This window comes from Haliaeetus albicilla, chromosome 7, assembly GCF_947461875.1.
Source record: "Haliaeetus albicilla chromosome 7, bHalAlb1.1, whole genome shotgun sequence".
Lineage (NCBI taxonomy): Eukaryota > Metazoa > Chordata > Aves > Accipitriformes > Accipitridae > Haliaeetus > Haliaeetus albicilla.
Window position 1 is genome coordinate 40,716,930 of NC_091489.1, and position 22,853 is coordinate 40,739,782.

At 42.3% G+C, this 22,853-nt stretch overlaps 1 protein-coding gene across 5 annotated transcripts; it reads right to left on the reverse strand.

Annotated features, from left to right (window-relative positions):
• Positions 1-937: 937 nt before the first annotated feature.
• BCO2 (beta-carotene oxygenase 2) lies at positions 938-22,842 on the reverse strand. Of its 5 annotated transcripts, XM_069787974.1 has the most exons (13): positions 22,638-22,842; positions 21,030-21,122; positions 14,093-14,297; positions 12,782-12,993; positions 11,148-11,263; positions 9,106-9,208; positions 7,779-7,907; positions 7,476-7,636; positions 6,740-6,907; positions 4,117-4,254; positions 3,224-3,406; positions 2,071-2,181; positions 938-1,632 (listed from the first exon to the last, which is right to left on the reverse strand). In XM_069787974.1, the coding sequence occupies exons 1-13, from the start codon at positions 22,840-22,842 to the stop codon at positions 1,519-1,521; spliced, it is 1,938 nt and encodes a 645-aa protein (XP_069644075.1). In that variant the 3' UTR covers positions 938-1,518. The 5 variants fall into 5 exon arrangements, with proteins under 5 accessions (XP_069644075.1, XP_009916237.2, XP_069644076.1 ...); XM_009917935.2 differs by lacking the exon at positions 21,030-21,122; XM_069787975.1 differs by lacking the exon at positions 7,779-7,907.
• Positions 22,843-22,853: the final 11 nt, after the last annotated feature.

Consider the following 22,853-nt stretch of genomic DNA (forward strand, 5'->3'; position numbering starts at 1 on the left):
TGGCTGAGATGGCAAGTTACAGACAGGGGACCGACTGCAGTAGAGAAGGCAGGCGGTTGGCAGGGCTGGAGCACCAGCAACGGGAGGTGTTTGCCATCTAGTGGCTTTGTGAGATCAGCTTTGGCATGAGCCTCTCCCTCTGCGTTCTCACGGTGCTGCAGCCCTGGTGTACAGTCCCTGTTTCTCTCCCTTGTCTTTTCCCAAGACCTGTAAGGAGGGTGAAGAAAGGTCAGAGAGGAGGTAAAGCTGGGCTGTTTGGGTAGAGTGAGTCAGCTCTGATTTGGTTCTGTTCTGTCTGGGCTGGCCTCCAGAACATCAGGAGTCAAAAAGAAAAAGAAAAAAAAAAAGGCAAAGCAAGTTTGCAAATAGGAAGCAAGGGCTTTCCTTCAAACCCTAGGGCGCAAGGGCTCATTTTTTTTTGCTTAAGGAAGTGGTTCAAAACATTCCCCAGGCTTCTCACAATGAAGCAATATAAAAAGTCCTTAAGCCAGGAGGAGGATCCATTCTCCAGGAAGCCTTCACTTTTCACAGTGTTCTTAAAGGCCAAGTCTGCAAGTGAACTGCTATAGAGGGCTTCCCTCAACACACCTATCCACCTACACCTCAGAGTTCAAGAACTGTAGGAGCCTGGATGAGGAAGCAACCATATGAGAGGGTGTTTGAGTTTGATCTGCTCAACTTAAGAGCAAAGGGATATCAAGGCCACAGTGGAGTTCTACATGTTTTGTACTGGGTGAATTAGGAGGTGGGCAGGAAATGTTAGCCATCACAGCTGTATCCAGCTACGCTGTTTAAGCAGGAGCATGGTGGAGACGTGTCATGCATGTCTACAAAACCATGTAACGTAATAAGGTATGTGTCAGGGTTGCAGCTGTTGCCTCCTGTGGCACAGCACAAAGTGGGCCATGGGTCTGGTGAGGGCAGAGAAAGAAAGGAAGAAACTTCACAAGGTTTTATTTGAGGGCACCGTTAGCATGCAGAGAAAAGCACTACAAGTACAGCTTCTGTGAGTGTTTGCATCTACCTTCTGGAGTTCACTGAAGGCAATCTTTATGCAATGGGGGTGAAATTACATCCCTTCATTGGGCCTACCTGTTACTAGTTGGTTTTACTCCTCTCTTCTGCTTTACACATTTCAGCCAAAGTCACTGCCCTAAGCACTGATATTCTATTCCCTTCAGAGCGCATTGCTACCCAGGGAAGTAATGGTCATCATAGTTTCCATTTTCTCCCTTGCAAGCCTTATGCATGGCAGCCTTTGTGAACTGCTGCCAACTGGTCTAACAAGATAGTCAGAAAATTAAGATAAAGCAGTGGGCTGTTTGAGTGAAGGCTTCCATCTTCCTCAGACCCTTTGCTGTATATTGTTAGGAATACAGCAGTAACTGAGAGGTTATGATAGAGATAAAGCAGTTCCTTCACCTGGGGCATAATGCAAATGTCAGAGGTAAAAGAAAGCAGAGGCTTCTTTCTGAGCCTGACCTGGCCCTGAGTTACAGGAGGTGACAAGATCTTCAGTCAGTGGGAAGTAAAGATGCCATGGAATCCATAAGGCATTTGCACTGCAACTTCTGCTCGCCCCAATTCTCTGAACGTCTCTGCGTCCAAGACAAGCAGGAAAGCACTTTGGTTCTGCAGGATGAAAAGAAAGCCGGAATGAATGCCCAGGCTGAACTTCATTCCACTGTCCAACTCACTACATCTGTCGCACACAAGGGAGGCCAAATGTACAACTAGGCCATATGGTCAGGTACAACCAGACCATACAGACTGTGAGGCCAAATGTACAACTAGGCCATATGGTCAGGTACAACCAGACCATACAGACTAAACCTGAAAGACAGATGGCCAGGAACACTGATAGTCACAGATGGCACTCAAGAAACACTTGGCATTCCAAGGTACACTCCTACTTGAAGTTTGCCTGGCTGTGCTTGGCAGTTGCAGAGGCATACACCTTGGGGAGCATAGTGCTAGAACTATCTGCCAGAGCACCTCAAATTCAGTTTTGTGGTTTAGAAAGTATACCTAATACTATGTGACTTTGACAAACTAGTAGCAATAAGTTACCTCCGTGGGAGAGACCACAACAGACAAGATGACTCCACTGTCTTCTGCCGTAGCATTAGGCACTGGCACAAACACAGGCTCTGACGGGTAGGATCCATCCTCCTGCCAAATCTAGCAAGCACAGTAACATATGGATGTGTTTCATTTCATTACTTGTCTACTACAGGTAGACGAGTTGCAAGTTGGAGTGCTCCCCACAAAGATACCCAGGCATACTCTGTGCTCCATGAAACCTATAGTTCATCCTTTTAATGAATTCTTTTGATTCCAGTAGTGTGATGGTGCCATTGTTGTGACAGCATGTCCATTATGCCAGGCATCATGCAAACAGGCAGTGAAACGGGTTCCTATTACTCATTTCATCCAACAGTTTGTGCTGGCACAGGTGTAAGCTACAAGCACAGAAAACACCACCATCCTAGCTGGCACAGCCATCTTCACACCACACTAGTGCAGACCATGTTGTGCCCACGAAGTGTGGAAAGAGAGGTGCCATGCCAGCAGAGAGGCGATCTATCACCATGACCACCTGAGGGCATAGCTGCTGCTCCTATTGCAGGCAGAGCCATAGCACCCCAAAGCTGTGCTGAAGGAGTGCACTCTTGCTGCAAAATGAGTATCCAGAGCAGAACAATTAAAATGGGCATCTCTTTCTGAGGATTCCTAACTCTCTCTAGCCTCCGGGAAAGTCTCTGATTAATAAGCGTTTAACGCTTTGGAGATCATTATTCCCTGCTTAAGGGAGACACAGGAAAAATCCCAGCTTGTGTTGGCAGTTGGAAATATCCTAAACCTTGGTTGTTGCCTGAGTCATAAATACTTTGGCAGTTTATCTCCAACTGCCTGTGCTACTTGAGTACTGTACTGCGTGGTAAGGGATGACTCTTCTTTGGCCTGGAAGACATATGCACGCTTTATCCAACCCTTTCTGTTCTGTCATCTGTCTAGGAACCTGGAGTGATATCCTCTCCTGTTTGGTAAGTGTGCCACATTCATAAGGTGCTAGGTGAGAGATGAAATGAGTAATCTCATCTCAGACCCATTTGAACGAATACCCCTAAAGAGTAAAGTGCCTAGTAAATGACATATCTTCAAGGCCTTTTCAGTGGAATGACTCCTATTGCTGAAAAAAGATAATCTCATTTCACCTCACCTTGAAATTCTTGGTCTCAACATCAACCTTAATCAAGGAATCTCCAACCAAATGCCGAAAACCACATCCATAGAAGTAACGGTACCTCCTACCATTGTACTGACAGTAGTTGATCTGGGGGAACTCCAAGCCCCCAACTTTTTCAAAGCCCTCAGGGTGGAGATTTTCATGTGTGCACCAGACCTAGAAGAAGTGTGCATTACATGAGTGTCAATTTAGCTTTGACTGGGCAGAAAATCTGACTGGTCCCACCAACCCACTGCACAACCATTGTGGAGAAGAAATGTTTAAAGATGAGCCTGACATTGCACTGAGACAGGTTGAAGGACCAATTCCGTCTCCCGTATCTGTTTCACCCAAAGAACTGACTCATCATTGCAGACCTTGGAAACGTCAAGAATCTGTCTACTGTGAAAAACAGGAGCACGTCCATGTATTCCTGCACTGCTAGCTCAGAAAATCCCAGGTCCAGCACTCAGCAATCTGATGTACAAAGTATGCACAGAGATGACTCCACTCATAGTGGACAGCACATGTTCTATACCACCTCATGCCACTATGTAGGGCTGTTCAGAGCTGGAAGCAAAGAGCAGTTCTGTACCCAGGTGAAAGCATGGAGAAGTTTGTCAATGAAGAAGCCGAAGTTTAGCCAATTATCATAAAGGCTTATAAACCACTTGGGCATTTTTGGTAAGTCACAATCTGTCTTTGCTCTCTTATTTAAGGCAATGTGATAGTCTTTGTACTAAAACACTAAGTCCCTTCTTAGTAATGACCAAACCTTGCTTGCTTCCTTGGTGGACAAGATCTGAGAAGGTAGTAACACGGGATGATAACTGTTGCAGGCAATCCCACCACAGCCATAAATGCAGTTATAAGTCTTTAATACGTACCTTGCCATCTGCATCTTTCACAGCCCTTGCCAATGTGTAAGACAGTGGGTTCAGATTCTTCCCTACAGGTGTGTCTGAATTCACATTCAGTGGGAGAACAAAGCGACGAGGGAAAGCTCGGGATATTGAGTCATAAACCTATTACAGAGACAGAAAGTTATGGTGATGGAGAGAGGAAAGTGGTGTTTCAGGCTAAGTGACCTTTTGGGGAACAATTCTGGAGTTTTAGACATTCTTTGCACCCCTGAAATCTTCTTTCTATTACGTATTTTACCAAGTTCTGGTAAGGGCTCTGCTTGTTCCAGTACTTTACAGAAGAAAACAAAAAGACAACCAATTAAATGGATCAGCACTGCTTTCACAGTAATTAATGCTGAGTTGTGTATGCAAATCACTCAGTTATCCTCCAAATCCAGCACTGGAACATATGCTGCGCTATATTTTATTCAGTTAGAACAGACTTACACTGATCCTTTTTACACCCTGTCCACTTATGCCCCACTGACTGTGTGACTCGGGCCCTTCTTGCCCAACCAAGATCATGAGCTATTAGGGGGATTACAGAAAATGGGACCTCTGTAGCCCTGAGCAAGCAGAGGAGATATACCTGCTGGAAACCCACCCTCTACAGCCGTATTGGTATTAGTGACAGTCCCACTTTGGAAGCCTGAGGCTGAGCAACGCGCTGAGAAACCTCCACATTATTTTAAATAATATGAACCATGCATGAAAGAAGAACTTTATAAGTATATAAGCTGCATGTGATTACAAAGCTTCAGAAGAAAAACTGCTTGATTGTAGACTGCCTCAGATCTTTGTGGGAGACAGCATGACACGGACACCAACTGTACTGCTTGCTGTTAATCTCGGAGTGTAAATGTTGTCTCTCTGTGAAACTAATGGAAGGAGTGGCTTGTGCAGAGGACGACAGGAAATATCTGACTAAATGCTCTGTATCAGTCTCTGGAGGACCCTCCCTCTCCCCTGGATGATAAGGTGAGCAGAAGGAGACTACTGTACCTCAGTTCAATGCATGAAGTTAGCCTGCATGATTTTCCTCTTCTGTTCTCAGGTACACATGGACTTCATGTTTGGAAAGTCTAGGGTAGTGGTGGATTTACTTGGGGAGCAAAGGGGAGAGAAAACTAGCAGTCCCCAGTGTGGCAGACATTCAGCGGGTTGCATGAGAGGAGTAATTCCACCATTGCCACTGACGTTCATTCCAGCCAAGTTTAGACCCCAAAATACTTCCAAATAATAAGCCTTCTAAATAAATTAGGTGGCAAGGTCCCTGTTTTGGTGTTTTTCAGCTACTTCAATCTGTAACTCACCAGTTCAATGTGAAACTTCTCTTTAATCATATGTATTAATCTTGAAACCCTATTTTCAAAACTTTTATGTTTTATGTAGCTGCAGTAACCTGATTGGTTGAGGAACACTGCCAGACAAAATATGGTTTAGTCAGCAAGCAAAAGCACTAAACATGATTCAGGGAAAACAGACAAATCATGCTCAGGCATGCCTTAGTCTTTCAGCGTAAATGTAAAATTCAGTTCTGAAATGACTTGCACTCGTGTGTGTGTGTGTGTGTATACAGTTTAATGGCTATGCTACTTGTCAGTTAAAGAACGTGGGTGTTGGAAACACGTGCCTAATGTTGACATAAGGACACCTTCAGAGAGATCAAATTATAGGTCTTTTGTTCTCAGAGAAGGCTGAACAAAAGCTGGAATAAGTTTGCAAAGCAAATGGTCCTATTAACACTATGCTGTACTGAATTAATGTTCACCACATCTTTGCAAAAAAACAACAAAGGAAAGCAGAACAAAATGACCCTACAGGGACACAGCTATACACTTTTCAGATCAGAACTGCCGTGCTTCTAGACAGAGGAAGTTCAGATTTGTCTGAACATGTTGTAGAAATGCCTGCCCTTCACCCACAATATGGTGGGTTTCCAACACACATCTGCAGTACAAGAAACTGAAAGCACCCCCACTTTTCCAGTGTATGACCTATGCAAAATGATGACTCTTACACAGCTTTAGATAGTGCTTTTGACAGAGTTGGATATAATAAGTAATTTATGAGTACATGCTGTTGTGAGGTGAATGTGAGGAACAATATAGGGGTTTCTGTGATTTACATAATAAAGGCTAGTTTTCTGAAGTAATGCCTTTAAACAACAGGATTTCTTTTCTTTTTCTTTTGCCCTTTAAAAGTCATGCAAAAACTTATTTTGCATACTTTCTTGGGGGAAAAAATTTATTACACAAGGATATGGAAAATGAGTATCATTAAAAATGAGGTTTTTAAAACAGAAGTACATTCTACCAGGCTGAGGGAGATGCATGTCACACACCAGTTTTAAAAGTTTCAAGGAAATGCTCTATGGAGATTATCTGCTAAGAGATTTAAAAGGAGAAAAAAATACCAACATATCAGTAGATCATAATTTTAATTTTTCCATATAGTTGTGGTTCCTTTTCCCAGTTCACATCCTCTGCCTTGTGGTCCCCCATAGTGTTCTCCATTCTACTAACCTGAGCCTTGCTTCAGAAAAGTAACTCAACCAGCATGGAGCCCCGTCAGATACTATGCAACACAAATGAAGAGATCTTACCTGATCTAGACCTTCCCCACTCCTCCGCAGATTCTGAAGTTTGTAAGTAGCCAGAGTTGTTCCATCGTCCTGGCAGCACAGATCAAGGACCACACAGCCATGATCTTCAAAGGCATTGATTTGATGGAAAGTAGCAAAGGGCTTACTGTACCACTGTCCTGGAAGCACCTACAGTGACCATAAGAGAGGCTAAATTTCCTCTCTAAAGATCCTAGCCACACCTCAAAGAGTTTTCTCTTCTCTCCCCCATTTAATTCCCTGCTCATTCCTTGGTATTTGTCTTGTGTCCTTGTGTTACTACAGAATGGCTGGTTTAAGCCAGTAAGTAGGCAAAAACAGATGAAGAAAAGCCAAAAAATAAAGCAGCCCAGAATAGGCCCCTTGCTGTCACGACTCCATCCCTATAGCATCATTCCCAGGCTATGACTGACCTTTTCATACTCCGTAGTACTTGGGTTCTGCATTTCAGTCCCTGTGCTGCAGTCCCGGGACCCCCAAACTGCTTATTTCTGCCTGTTCTTTTAGGGCTGGCAAAGAAATTAATCAATAGAGAGGAAAATGCATGAAGTAATCCCTCTTATAATAAACCTACACCCATGCTTATAAAGCTTATATTGCAGTAACTTCTGGGTTGATTCATACACCTATCTGTGGCTGCTACCCAGCACTCTTCTCTTGGGATCTAAGTTTCCAGCTACAGCTGCACAGCTGCTGCAAAGGCCAAAGACCCACCTACCTCCCCAGTGTGCTTATTCACCACATGGAAGCAAGTATTGTACTGAGGCTCCCAGCTTATCCCTTCAGAAATGGCTTTCCCACGGAGTTTGGAAGTGATAATCTGCAACAGATTCAGCTTGATGGGTTGCTCAATGAAAATGATGTAGTTTTCACTCATTCCTCAAAAGAGAAGGAAGGACATATCATCCAAGTGTTAGGCAAATGAGACAATAAAAAATCTCGGGGGCAGAGGGCAGTGAACAGCCCTTTCTGCCTCACAGTAGGCAAAATCCACAGAGTTTGAGATAGAAAGCATTCTTACCAAAGCTGTGATAGTAGGAGGGTTTCATCTTATCCATTGGAGCAATGGAGCACAGCACTTTCGCTCCCTCTAACGTGTCACTACAGTTTGACTTTTGTGGAGGGACCTGAATGATATTATACCTAGACCCTGGAAAGGAGAAAGGGTTCAACACCACTGAGATGTGAGACTGTCCACATCATGAAACGACAGTCGGGCTCTGTTCCTTTTTGTTTCCCTAGAATACGAGGAACCACGGTCACAGCTAAACTGAGCAGAAAACAAAAAGCCAGTTATCAAGCCAATAGAACAATCTACAGAGGATTACCTAGCAAAAGAAAGAAGCTTGAAAGGAAGTAGAAGGATCTTCTCAGTCTGGTAGACTGCCATCTAATTTTACTGTCTGCAATGCATTCCTTATGTTAAATTAGAGTGTCCTATAATAACAGGCTCAGGAAGAAAACCAAGTTCATGGCTTGTGTATCAAAGGAAATGAAAACTTGGAGCCTTGGTGATGACTGATGCTCATTTAATAAATCTGAGCATATGGAAAGAATGGCACATTTGAATAATAATCTATATTTTGGTCTCTCCAGCTGAAAACAGCATGTGCTGCAAAGCTAGATATTGCTAAAGCCAAAAGGAAATGAAAACAGCAAGAATGAAAAATGATCAAAACTGGGCAACTATTCCGTGAACTAGAACCAGCCTGAGGTATCATAATAAGGGGCAGTGGCTGTTTTCACAGGCCTCAGGCACCTCAAAAAGAAGGCTTTCATGTAACTAATGGTGAATGCTAGCTCTGAGCAGCCATGTCAATGTAACTAGATCCCAACTATATGTAAAGCTCATAGTTTCAGGAAGAAGAAAAATATCCCAGAAAATTCAGCTTTGCGGTAAGAAAGCCAGGTCACTGTAATACATTCCACCTTCTCTCCTGTATAAACCCTTATGGTCCTTATCAAAAGCCAATTATTTTAAATAGAAAACATGTGGCTAATTGTGAAAATTCTTTGGATGAGGCTTCAGCGCTGGATGGGACTTTAAAAATCATTCTCCTGTTTTCCATCAAAGCCTGGGAGAGGAAGAGGGGAATCTGTTGGGTATTCACAGGCCAAAGTCAGAAGCATCTGAAACTAATTGCTGAGAGAAGCCATTTTTATGGGACAGATTGATACCCTGAAATAAGAACTAATCTGGTTTGCCATCATTTTGACACAAAGAGAAACAGCAATTTCAAGGTCTCTTTAGAGAATGAAGTTTCTTCAACAACTACTCCTTGAAGCAGCGGCAAGAAGCAGGCTGTACACCCTGCCCACAAGCCAGGCCTGGTCATGCCCAGTCTTACCATGTTTCCCATAGGAATTGCCCATGTTGTATGTCGTCCCATCAGACTCATAATGAGGATGAGCAGTGGCCCCATTCACTGCAACAAATTTGCTCCAGTCTACCTGCAAATAGCCAAAGATGCCAAAGATTTTCAGTCAGTATAGAAGTTTCCTATTACTCTGTAACAAGCCACAGTCTTTCTAAATGTCAGTTTCGTCAAAGTCTGAGGAAGAATAGCTTGATGATTATGGCCCTAATGTGGGACCTGGACTTAAGCCTTCATTTTGCCTGCAATCCTGAAATCCTTGAAAATTAACGATGTTTCTCTCTGTATTAGTCTTACCAGTAAAATGAGACTAACAAACAGCACTAGCCATTTCTCTGGGAGACATGAACATTATTAATGGCAGGAAGTGATGACACAGTGGGCATGTTGCCCATATAAACATTTTAGCTAGGACTCCATGTAATAATCACAGACAGACATGCGTGAAGAGACAATCACTGCCCCAAAAAATCACCAAGTTTTTTTAAAGCACCCATAGCTACTTGACAGTCAGTGTTTACTCTCCTCAGAGAAAACAGTTTAGCTTCACCGCCTACAGCTAGAAGGAAGAGTTAGGGCAAAGGTACAACTGTGACTACTGTTAACATGTATTCCTGGTTCCTGGCTTAGGGTGTAGTTTGGACTCAGACAGTGGAGGGGATGTGTTGGGAAGAGAGTCTCAAGGAAAAAGTTGGAGGAAGATCAATCCATGCATTGAACATTAAAGCACGGAAGATATGCTTCTTTTCCAAAAGTTAAAAAAAACGCTTTCAAGTATCCAACCTGAGACCCTTTGGAAGGCCCCGGTAGAAAAGAGTGCCACACCACCAGAAGCTTAGAAAACCATGACCTTTTAAGGCATCTCAAATCAGAGTTTAAATGTGAAATCATCCCTTCCATTTCTTCACTTAGCCAAAAAATACCAGTCTGCATCTAAAAAGCACCTTAAGGGGAATTTTTTTTAATGACAAGGTGGCTCAACAGAGCTGAACATTCAAACTAAAAATACCCACGCATCTTTTCATCCCTGCATTATGGTTTACAAAACAGATAAAAGAGCAAATAGTCAAACTCTCCATTTCAATATGCAAGTAGCATACTATACTTCATAAACAGAGTTTCTTCACGAATCACAACTGTAGGGAGGGAGGGACTCCCTCGAGATCTGAGTGTGCACTGAGCCTGGTATTTTGTGGTATTAAATAGTCCATGGTAACATATAGGCACAGTAGTTAATACTGATTTAGGAATGTCAGAATCCTTCTTCAGTCATTCTTACAGTTGTCCAGCCCAGCAAATACCCAAATCCCCTCTAAGGGTGCAGGCAGGGGGGCATGTAGCGTATGCTGTCATTTCACAAGTCATATTTTTCCCTGAAATACAGCCACACTCCTGTGAGATGATGCACAGAACATACGGGAAGACTTCTACTCTGACTTTTTGTTCACTTGCTAGCATGGGAGAAAATAAAGTGGCAGCTGAACTTCAACTTGACTTTACATTGACTTCACCACCCATTTGCAACAGAGGTTTTAGTCAAGACTTTGAAGGACCGTTTTGGAGTATTTAAAGCTGGGGGTGTAAGAAGGAGATAACGGGAACAGATAGGAAGGATGAAGAGACAGGGCCAGAATACAGATCTGAGATCAGTGATGTTAACTTCTTCCTGTATGCACTTTTATTCTTCACACCCTGGTAGGTACAGACAAGTCCAGACAAGTAGTGAGTGCACTGGAAGAATGCCAGCTGTACCCAAACGGAAATGAGTCTATATCTGTCTCTCCCTTTGCTTGCTATAGTGGGCAGTGACTGAATCTTCACTCATGAGAGCTGCCTTATTGCTAAGTAGATTTTTCAGGGACTCGAGCGCACCATGAAGAGATGCTTATGGCTATGGCCTAGAGCTCCACTGATCATTTCCTTTGGAATCTGGGTTCCCCCTTGCTGCTCTTAGAAACAGCAAGGAGTGATTCTCCTGTACCATGAGCGAAGCCCCTTATCCCACCTGCCCACACCTTTTCCTTTGTTTCAAGCGTTTCCGGGTCCACTTTGTACATGAAGATGTTCTCGTTGCTGACATAATAGTCTCCTTTATACACGACGTAGTTCACACTGGCATTGTCACTTGGTTCTGAAATGAAATCCCGGAGTTGTACACAGCTCTGTTTAAGCTCGTGTGACATTATAGCAAGTTAGACATGTTTAAACAAATAAACCCATTTGCAATGACACTAATCCCTCTGTGATTGATTAGAAATATCTCACTAATCTACAAAGGCACTCAGGAAACTGTCTGCACAGGTGAGTTCAGGATAAAAGGACAAGGACTGGTTCTTGTGGAAATCACTGCAGTGAAGCCAAGATAATCTTCATACTTCCATAGGCCCTTTGTTTATGACCTTTCATTTCTTCATATCCCTCTCCCTTTCCTCCCTAGTCAAAGTCGTCCTCTCTGACAGCTGTATGAAGAGTGCCATGTTTGATTTACAGCATTGGAAACAAGAGAGGCAAGACTTGAAGCTACAACTTGGGCTGAGGGGAGGGCAGGGATGCTATTTGTGTGACAGGGCTTGGACAGGGAATCCTTCTTCTTCCCCTTCTTCTTCCCTGTCTCTTTAAAACTGAGTCAGGGAGATGCCTTTTGAGAGCTGCACAACAGCCAGAGCTGTTCTTGCTACTCCTAGGGAAGCTGAGAGTCACTAGCCAGGTAGCTGAGAAGAGCTGAGGAAAAAGCGATTTCCTCCCAGCTGAACATTGTGTGTGTGGTGAAAAGAGCCTGAAGTTGGTACAGCAAAAGCCCGGAGGACAGGCGTTCTTGTAGTGAGGAATAGCCTACATGTGTGTAAAGAATCAAATAGGCAAGGGTGTGCAGGAACAACCTGCTGGAGCTTGGAAAAGAAGATGGGAGATGTAGATAGTTCTGAAATTTATTGAGAGAGCTGGGGTGGGGAGTTGGGGAGCTAGACAGACCAATGAGTGAAGGTATGAGCACCTTTAAGAGAACAGATGACATGGCAGGACAGGATCCATCTCCTCAGGGAAGATAAGAAGCAGAAGATGGTCACACACATAAGCAGCAACAAGTTGCAGACTTTAGGTCTGTTCTGGTTTTAGTGGAAAGTACTTTGCCTGCATTTAAGCCTATTTCTTTCCTAACATACACAGAATCCTACAGGTAACGGTACTTCCCTTCCTGTGCAACACCGTCTCTCACCCTACTCATATCACCTCCTGCACCTTAGTACAGGAAGGGAAGGATTAGCCCACTTACCCTACAAGCTTAGCAAGGCAAGGTGTTTTAAGGGCAAAGCTGTGTCTCAGGTAGAACGGCAGATTGTAATGCTCATTATCAGGACTGCACAGGGTGGTTTTGGGGGAACGATTTCTGTTGGAAATTTGCAACAAACTCTGGAATGGAGTGAGCTGAAATGGCACTAAAACATTAAAATGAATGTGCCTCTCCCAGCTAAGTCTGACACCAACTTGCATTTTTGTTGTTGTTGTTGTTGTTGTTCCAAGGGGTCATCTTCTAAGAAAAACATGGGCTCAGAATAGGCCTACCAGACTTCCTCACATCTCCCTTTAAACGTAACCACAAATTCCCCAAGAAAATCTCAGAACATTTCTTATTTTTTAGAAACCCTCTTACGTGGCATCTCAAAGCGTGACATGAAGCGCCCAAAGACACTCTTGCATGGGTCTGGCATTGCTAGTGTCCCAAATTCTGAGACCACAATGCGGTTGTGCTGGCTGTTAGTCAGGTAGGAACTGCTCTGCAGAAACTTGCTCCGGTATGTCACTGTGCCATTCTCCAGCTGGAATTGATGCAACAGGGCCATGCCGTCAAACCAATGGTTAAATCTTCAAGAAGAGATAAATATGAGAACAAGAGTTGGGCACTATATGATGTTCTGCTACACTGTTCCGTCTTGCCTTTAGGTTTATTATTGTTTGTAAAAAGCTAATGCCTAGATCCCATGAACATTTAAACATGCATAGCCTTGTGATGAGTCTGGGAAAACATTTGAATTGAGTGAGACAAATCAAGTGTATTTGCAGCTGTGGGACCTGAAGTTAGATGCTGATTTTCAGTGAGATTTGGGCTCCCTGTATTACTTTTGAAAGTGGACCTCAGGGACTTCTGAAAATGCTATTTATAAGCTTTGGGGGGAAATAATCTATATTGGTAAACCAATCACTCTGCAAACTTCTACATGGGGAATATAAATTATGCTTTACTGTACAACAAGAATAGAAATTAATACTGAAAGCCCAACCGCACAAGAAGGAGCCTTTAGCTCTCAGCTCTTAGCAGGATGCTATTCTCTCTGAAGTGAGAAATCTCTGAGACTTTGAGAAAAGCTTATGGTCTATCTCTGGAAATATGATAAGATGATCACCTTTGGACAGTTGCTGCCATCAGCTTTGTTGGAGGAAGAGCTAGGTTTTTCAATTAGCTAGAATGGCAGATTACAAGCCAAAGGCAGTAGTTGCCTTCTTGAAATATTTTAATATATTATTTTTTAAATGAGATGGATTTGCTTCTAAAGCAACTCACACAATTTAGTGCAATCAACTTTACAAATCCTGTCCTGGATTTCAGAGTGCTCGTGGGATGGACTTTTGTTAATGACAAAGGACTAGGAGTGTGGATGTTTTAATCCCCAACTCTGTTCCCTCATTATATCATTCTGAGTAGGTCACTGCCTCTCTGTGACTCAGCTTCTCCAACCTTAATAAGTTAACCATGCTCCTAGTTTCAGAGAGCCCACTGGGAGTTTCCAGATGAGGGAGCAACTATTCTTAAAAGAATGATAACATAAGCATTTCTTCCATGCCTGACTTAAAAAGAAACTACAAGGTGCTCTAAACAGTGGTGAGACATTTGGGGAGGTGCCCGTTAGGTTTAGGCAGCACTCAGGCCAGAATCATTTCATGAACTCACCAAACCTGGACTTACTTCTCCTCGCCAAACTCAAACTTCCCAGGACCATTCCTCAGAAGATTGCCATTAATCCATTTGGGAATATGTCCTTTGATCTTTGCTGGGATGGGCTGAGGGGTCTCCTCTACTGTCTGCATTAAGGGCGAGATGCATTGCAAACCCTTGGGACTGTGGAAGGTGATTTGCTCTTTTGATGGGCTGGGCAGGAAATTCTTTAAACCTGCAAAGAAAGTAGTGAGAACAAAAAGCAGGTAACTAAGATATTCACTTGAATAAACAGACAATTGCTAGAGCTTGCGTTTGGATGTCTCAGAGAATAGCATTCAACGTTCTGCAAGCAGCCAAGTTGTAGTGGATATTCAAACTAAAGCTGTGTTCCCATAATATCCCACACATCCACAGGGAGCTGAAAATCCAGTGGATTTAACTCTACTGTAGTTAATCCATTAGAGACACCTGTTCTGCAGTTCGAAGGAGGTAATAAAATATATGATGATAGGAAAGAACTTCTATTTCAATTAAGGAAACTTATAGTTGGAATTTATTTCAATAAATAACTGAGAGCAAGTAACATATGGATATTTATTATAAGAACCTGTGAGGCTGCAAAAAGAAATCGTTCCAAGTTGGGATGATACATAGAGTAATGTTGAGGGGGACAACTAAAAATAATCTCCCAGTGATTTCTGACAAGCAGTCTGCTGAAGAAAGTGACAGAAAGGAGCTAGTCTTACTGCTGCAGACCAAAGCCACAAGCAGAAAGATGTAACTAGGCACCTTGTGAAGTAGTGCATGTTGCCTTTACACGACAATCTTGCCAAAACCAAGGCAGAGCTGGGCACACCTCAGATAGAAAAACTGCATTCTAAAACACCCTCTAACTCCACCTTGGTATCACAATCATGGGTGAATTAAAGAGACAAAAGAGACTGTACATACTGGAACATTTTCCCAGGACTTGTAATCTAATCAGCCACCACCCAAGGAGTTTCCAAACATAAAGCAGAGCACAGAAAAACAGCACAGAACACATCAGAAAGAGATCAGGATACTTAAGCGGGATACGCTGCTGGCTTTTTTTTACTTTTGCTGCATTTAAAATCTTCCTAAGGTCTTTCTACTGTTCAGTCACTAGTGCTTGGCCTTTAATCTTTATAGCCATATTCATTATTGATTCTTCTGTAGACCCAGATTTTCGCCCTTTTTGTTTGCAAAGTAAGAGAAGTTTTTTGTAAAGTCCTTGACTGCAAAAGCTTTTGCAGTAAAGCATAAACAGGAAAGGAAAATCAATGCAGCATAGAGCAAGCTGAATACAGAGGACAGGGACAAGCACTGTCCATTGCTTTGAGGTTTGGAGCATTGCAATTAAACATATGGTTCATGTCAACTCTGTGCGATCAGATTGGATGCAAGGATCACTGTGCATGGCCTCTAGCCTGCGCTATGCCATCACAACCCTCACTGTGCTTATGCTCACTGCTGCTTATGGATGAAGTCGCTAATGCAGCAACATACAATTTAACAAGAAGGGGTAACCAGGTGAAATCATGGTCAGTGCCCCCTCAGACACCTCTGGCTAGGAATCTGAGCTGGGTTTAACCAAGGGTTTCTGAAACAGTGTTGAAAAATTGTGCTATAACGTTGCTCACAGCAAGAAGCAGCATTTTTCACAACTAAAGCTAATGCATGGTTTTCCTAATGCTGACAATTTCACAGTGGAGAAATTTTATGCTACTAATATTCCTTTTAACTTGAATAGTCAGCCAAAATTCAGGATCTCTCAGCTTGGGAGTTTAGGGGAGGGGATGTACTGTGGTATTAGGTTCCTTCAAAACAATGTGCTATTTTTAACAAAACTGTACAACATCCTCCACTGAATTGAAAAAAACAAAACAGTTTTTCTGCCTATAGTTCAAAGGCTCTTCTAGAAAAAGAAAAATAAAGGAGCTCACTGGGAAGAACATCCCACAGGACAACCAGGAGGAGTCCCAGTGGACTACTGTAAATCCAGGCAAGCCATAGCTTGTTAGACAACAAATGTTACAAATATGATGTTAAAGAACCCAAAGTCTTGGAATATAGTTTGTTGAATATAGGTTGTCATGTTTTCTCTACACTGCACATGGATGACTCTGCTAAGTTGGCATTATTTGAAATGCAGTAAACCAGAAGCTCATAGGCTATTGAAAGGTTTACAGGTCAGTTCTCAAACTCACCAGTACTATGATTAGAGAAGCTCAAAAAGGCAATGGCTGGCTTTTCCCCTTGCACAAAAAAAAATACAAAACCAAAAATAACCGCACCCCCCCAAAAAAATGGAAGTCAGGAAGAACGCAAATGAAACAGAGCTGAAATACATTTACAGGACAGGACAAAACATATTAAACAGATTTACTTGGTAAGTAAATATGCAATAGCATAAAAGGATAATTTCTGATGGAGCCTCTTGTTTGAATGAAATATCCCCCTTACATAGTTATAGGACAAAAGCATCAAGAAAGCGTGAAGTGATTGGAATGCTGTGTACTAACAGCACACAGTTAGTTATTGGCTCCAGTAGCCTGGCTTGCAAAGCCTCATCAACACAAGGATTGTTTTAGCAATCCATTTAGCTGCAGAGGTGGATTTACCTAGAAAGTATGCAGGCTGTTGCCTTCCCTCCCAATGCTATCACCTCCTCACCTGTCACAGGCTTCATGTCCACAGGTCGATGGAGTTCCTTTGCTACACTGCTCCATGCTCACTGTAAGACCATTGAGTCCTGATGAAGATTTAGGTGTAAGTGAAACACTAATAAAAAGGGATAGCGTGGCATACAGAAATCCATTCCTGAACCAGGTCTAGTACAGACAAAACCATATACTAGAGTCCAGGATGATACTGAACTTCATTCTGACTTTTTGATGTAGCAATTTGTTCTGGTTATACTAGTCACTTTCACCACTGCTTCTTCTAGCCTACATTCCTTAATCCAGGTGATTAAGTGAAGCTGCTGCACAATTTACCTGTGAGCCTCTGAAACCATATGTTCACATCTACAGAGGAAATTTGCTGTTTCAGACAGGAGAATATCTGCAAAAGAACTGAGTTGCCAGGAAGCATTTTTCTAAGCTAGCTTCTTTAGAACAGCCACAGACAGAATGGGTGTTAGGCATGCAGGAAGCTAAATTGCAAGATCCCTTCAATGTGGTTCTCTGGCTTGCCAATCCTCAAATCCTTCTTTAGATCTCTAATATGGTAAGTCAGCTAGATAAAGAATTCAGGCTGCAGGGCTAAAGCAATTAACCTCAAACCACCAATATCCTCTCCCTCTTAGAATTCAATTAAGTTCTGATTAAATCCTATATGAAGCACTCAATCTGATCCCAACACTAGTGCTTCAGAGTATTTCCTTAGACATAAGGAAGTAGAGGCTTTTCACATCAACCAACACCTGGCAGGTTTAGTGACTGCTGTCAGTATGTGCAAAAATGCAGCTTTAGTAGGCCAAGCTACAGTTTGTAAAGATGTAAAATACGCAGAAAAAATTAGAGTGTGTCCCTAAGGAGACATTTTTGCATCCAAGCAGACACAAAGTTGGCATGACCAAGGACGGCACTACATTTAAACTTCCTGGAGAGCAGCATAATACACACAGGAATTTAGAAAGATAAACTTCACAAAAGAGCCTGAACAGGACTGGAAAACGCCTCCTGGGTCATCTCCTCCCAACTGCTGTTGCAGAAAGTCATATATTGTTGTGGTTTAACCCCAGCCAGCAACTAAGCACCACGCAGCCGCTCACTCACTCCCCCCCCATCCAGTGGGATGGGGGAGAAAATCAGGAAAAGAAGTAAAACTCCTGGGTTGAGATAAGAACGGTTTAATAGAACAGAAAAGAAGAAACTAATAATGATAATGATAACACTAATAAAATGACAACAGTAGTAATAAAAGGATTGAAATGTACAAATGATGCGCAGGGCAATTGCTCACCACCCGCTGACCGACACCCAGCCAGTCCCCGAGCAGCGATTCCCTGCCCCCCCCTTCCCAGTTCCTAAACTAGATGGGACGTCCCATGGTATGGAATACACTGTTGGCCAGTTGGGGTCAGGTGCCCTGGCTGGGCATGAGAAGCTGAAAAATCCTTGACTATAGTCTAAACACTACTGAGCAACAACTGAAAACATCAGTGTTATCAACATTCTTCACATACTGAACTCAAAACATAGCACTGTACCAGCTACTAGGAAGACAGTTAACTCTATCCCAGCTGAAACCAGGACATATATATGAACTCCCTCTTAAAAGTTACTATGTTTCCTGGCACTTATCCCCTCTTTGGAAGACTGCTCATTGCCCAGATGATTAGAAAAATCCTTTGAATTTACAGAAGGACTTTATTCACAGGACAGTTTATCCCCCTTGTTCTTCTGTCAGCACTGTTATGTGGCTTTGATAGTTCTCCCTCTCTTGTGTTTACCACACCTTGTATTTAGAGTGAGGAATCATTTCACTTCCTAAGCTAAGCAAGCCAAGTTCTTTTAATTTTCCTTCTCCTGTGATAACCTTGCCATTTACATGATCATTTCAGTAATCCTTCCTGAAATCTGGTCTAGTTAGAATTCATCTAGTTAGAATTCATTTCAAGACACAGTCTAGAAAGTGTCTGAGAACAGGCTATAAACAACAAGAATGTGTAATAACCTGTCCTATCAGACCAGAGAGAAAGAAACAAGCACAGCAAGATAGTGTACTATCTTTCCTTCTGGGAGCCGCTCAAATTTGCTGAAGATCCTGACAGTAATGCATGCAAAATGTAATCAAATCATGATACCCAGATGAGTCAAAACAACTTTTCAGAAACATGACAAGTCATTGTAAGACAATTCTGAAAAGTCAGGAGGAGAGCAGGGGTGCAAGGAGGAAAAAAAAAAAGGCAGGTTTGCTCTGGTGAGTTTGTTCTGAAGAGATTCAGGACAAGAAACAAGACAAAAATAAGCGATGACCTCCTCTAAACTCGGCATAACACACAAAAAAAGTGTCTTTTACTTGCATTACGTAAACTGCCTCAGTATTGCAGATCACTGATCTGATATGGAAACAAGATGTTGTCAGGGAGTTCGTTAGAGACTATCATCTACAAAGCAATGCAGCATTTGAGGAAGGCAAGGGTGGTTGGGTAGATGTGGTCAGTCAGGTTCTTTGCAGGGACTTTATGCAACCTGCCCCTTTTTTTCTTTTTTTAAGGAATCATTATCTGTGCAATGTACTGAGATTTGATCAATAGCAGCAGCAACAAACAACACAGGCTAATTAGCACATGGCACTAAGACCAGAAGGGCCTAGTGCAACTCATTCCCCCTTGCCAGCACAGGAAAGGTTTGTATTCATTCAAAAAAAAATCAAGCTGCTGCAATACATATGCAGGACAGTACAATACAGAATAAACACATCAAAGGAATGAATTTTGTTGCTGATCTGTGAGTGACCATAGCTGTGTTTAAAAAAAAAGGAAGAAAAAAACACCATGGCTGCACATCTTATACTTCTTCCCTATTAAAAAAATAATAAATCTGAATAAAGTCTACCCTCCAAATTTAATCATAGTTTAATACTAAAAAATGTTACATTTATCTGCACCTACTCTGAAATGCACTGGGCAGATGGAACACAAACACTTGCTACTTGAATGCACTGTTCATGAACAATTGTAATAAAGGTGTATCACCTTCAGATAAGAGCTCAGCCGTAAAGCTTAACTTATTGTAACATCTAGCCACCCAAGAAGACACCAGTCTCTGCAAAGGACAGAAGACGCTCTGGTTTTTAATGTTGACCAACATGTAAATAAAATGAAATACTGACTCTGCTCTACTGTTTTGGCTACACTTCAAGACAGAAGAACTTGAATAAGCAATAAATCAAAGGCACTACAGTCCCAATGGGGCTTACTGTATTTGCTTGAACATAAGCACAGAAAATAAGCACAAGATTACAACCTGTCATCTCAAAAATCTCATTTCCGGACTACAATTTCCATTTTACCTCAAACCTTTAAAAATAGGCTTAAGATCTATACTTTCTTTGGCACATCAGAGCAGAGACAGTGCCAAATAGAGCATTGTAATTTTTCCTCAAATCTTTTCTAAAGATTGTAAGCAATTACTACAGAATTATCATAGCCTGGCATTGTTTGTTCATGTACTGTTTCCATGCAAAGAGCTGTGTGCCATGATTTCTCTGCCTGTCACAAACTGACATCCTAGCATTAATTATTTATATCCAGAAACAGTGGAACCAAGAACAAGGATCTTGAAAAAGTTTCTGTACAGAAGCAGCCACCCCACCTGTTTTAGATAGGGTAGCAATGAATCAGACATTAAATTGTACTCAAACAGCAATGGGTGGGACAGAAAGTCTTCAGAGTAGATGGAGGAAACACAGAAGCCATTTGCTAGCCGTGAAATTGAAACCACATTGGATATAGCAAATCCACTTTGATTTTAACCTACATATTCAAATCCAAGGCACAGGGACCGCCAACATTTTTCTCCACATGCAACTGCACCATCTAATTGCCTGACTCAGAAGGAACATCCAGGACCAGACTTAAGGGCAGACTTTAATAAACAGAATGCTCACAGTTGGTATTCTTCAAGCAGGGAGAGTGAAGCAAGAATTCTGTTTTCCCTGAGGATTCAAGCGAATTCAGAATAACCGTACAGCTGATTTGGAAATTCTCTGCCACAAGATATGTGCCACATTATGGTCCCTGTAAATCACAGATTGGAACAACAGGGCAAGCAAACTGGCCTTCCCCATGCCCCCACTCTGCACTGAAGTTGCTGTAGCTATTGATTTCTGTCATCCAGACCCTAGCCTTCACCCTCTGCCTTCACCAGAGTTGAACCCCTCAGCTCGCCTGAGTGTCCCACACTGATTTCTGAACTGAAGTTGTTGCACTTGCCTTGTGTCTGCTGGGAAGTCCCCGTACTTGACTTCTTGTTCCATCTAGCTTGTTGATTTCCCATTGTCAAGGGCTCAGCCACCCACTTCCTTGCTAACAGGCAAAGAAGAACATAAAAGAAGTGACAGAAAACACAGGGAGAAAGAAATGGACAAAAGGAGTGGAGAAAGGCTTGTCAAAGGAGGTAAGGGAGAAAAGCAACAGTGAACTGTGCATACTCTTGCATGTGAAATATCTGTTGATTCCACCTGTAGAAATAGATTCTATACTTCAGGGGTGGTTTTTTGACGTGAAGAAAGTGTTTTTTCTTTTATTATCACTGTTTCACTCAAATGCCTGAGCAAATAGAGAGGTTTCTTTTTCACGATTCAATATTCTCACCTTTTAGCTAAATTGAGACAATTCTATATCAGCAAGCTTTTTCAAGAAGACCTTAGTAGAAGTCACGGAAAATCCAAACTTTTCAAAAAGGTACAGAAAATACGGCAAGGAAATTTGCAGGCTTTTCCTGTCACTCAGGTAATCAAGACAAGAAACACAGCTCTTTCTGTTTCTATGCAGTTCAGCTTCAAAGCATAATGAAAGAGGCAGAGTGCAAGAGAATTTAAATTTAGCACAGAGCCCCAGTTTAAACAAGATTATACAGTTGTTGCAATCTGCTAGCAGATCAAAAGAACATCATAAATGTAGGCATATAGGCTTTTTTTCCCAGCAGGAAAGTGCTTTCTCACACCCTGAAATGCTAATACCATAGGGTGTTTTATATAATATTCCCAATGCTAGAGTTAGTACTTGGTCATTTAGTTTGCATTAATTACTCTGCCTCTGAATTTTCTGTCTTCCATCTCACAGATGTAGTTGATGACACATGCCTTACACCAACTTAGTAACATGTGCAGTGAAAAAGAAACCTCCTGGACTGTTCCTAAATTTGTATCCATGGATGTGTTCTGGTGGCACAACAAGGCACGTTTGAGAACCTTTCAGATCTTTGGATACCCCAGAAGCAATCCTTTGATTCTAAAGGGGAGGAAAACACCAGCACCATCAGCACAAAAAAGCAGAGATTCCTGTGAATTAAGTCATGATCTTTATTGGTTCCTATTTTGTGATAACAGATCTCACTCTCTTAGACAAAAAAAAAAAAAAAGACAGCTCAAGCTGTGCAATGATGGCACAAATTGCCGAGTTCGGTGGTGATACAAAATCCCTTGGAGTAGTTTCCCACTTGTATGTTCAGATCAAAGCTTCAGTAATGTCGCTGCTCTAAACAATCCTCTCCCTTTCACAGCCCGCTTACATGTCTCACAGCAGGCTCTCTCGCAGAGAGAATCTGCTGCCTACTGGTTTTCCAGCGATAAACCATCAGTATCTGCTAGTAATCCGAGGGAATCTGTGCAATGTACTTGCCTCTCCGGTTTATCTTTTCAATAAATAACAGAGAATTTCTGGCTTCTAACAAATACGTCAAATTGCTTAGTTCCTAATTTCTGATCAATAGAAACGAAATTGCTCTACCGACCTGTGTGAGCAGCAGCTCTTAACAGCAACCGAAATCCCCTTTCCAAGAGGATGGGATAGAAGGATTTGTTTGTTTATGTATTTTACCTGGAATGAATTGCATCAAAGAGCAGAGGAAATGCTGCAAATTAGCAAGCAGGAGGCTGATGGCAGACAAAAGGATTTTGGAAAACATATTCCGCTGGGAAGAAGGCATCAGATCGGAGATGGTCAGGCAAAGGTACCCGTGCCAGGATGATAATGTGCAGCCAGCACTGATGGATCGGTTGGAGAGGCTGCCTGACATCATCATTTCAGAATAAA

Bases quoted from the DNA above. Each gene is read 5' to 3' on its own strand.
- BCO2 (XM_069787974.1), bottom strand. From the start codon at position 22,842: ATGATGATGTCAGGCAGCCTCTCCAACCGATCCATCAGTGCTGGCTGC. The intron at 12,994-14,092 runs GTAAGTCCAGGT...CTCTTCTTGAAG, and splicing joins TTTGAGTTTGGCGAGGAGAA to ATTTAACCATTGGTTTGACG. The intron at 9,209-11,147 runs GTGTGGGCAGGT...GGCTATTTGCAG, and splicing joins CGCTTGAAACAAAGGAAAAG to GTAGACTGGAGCAAATTTGT.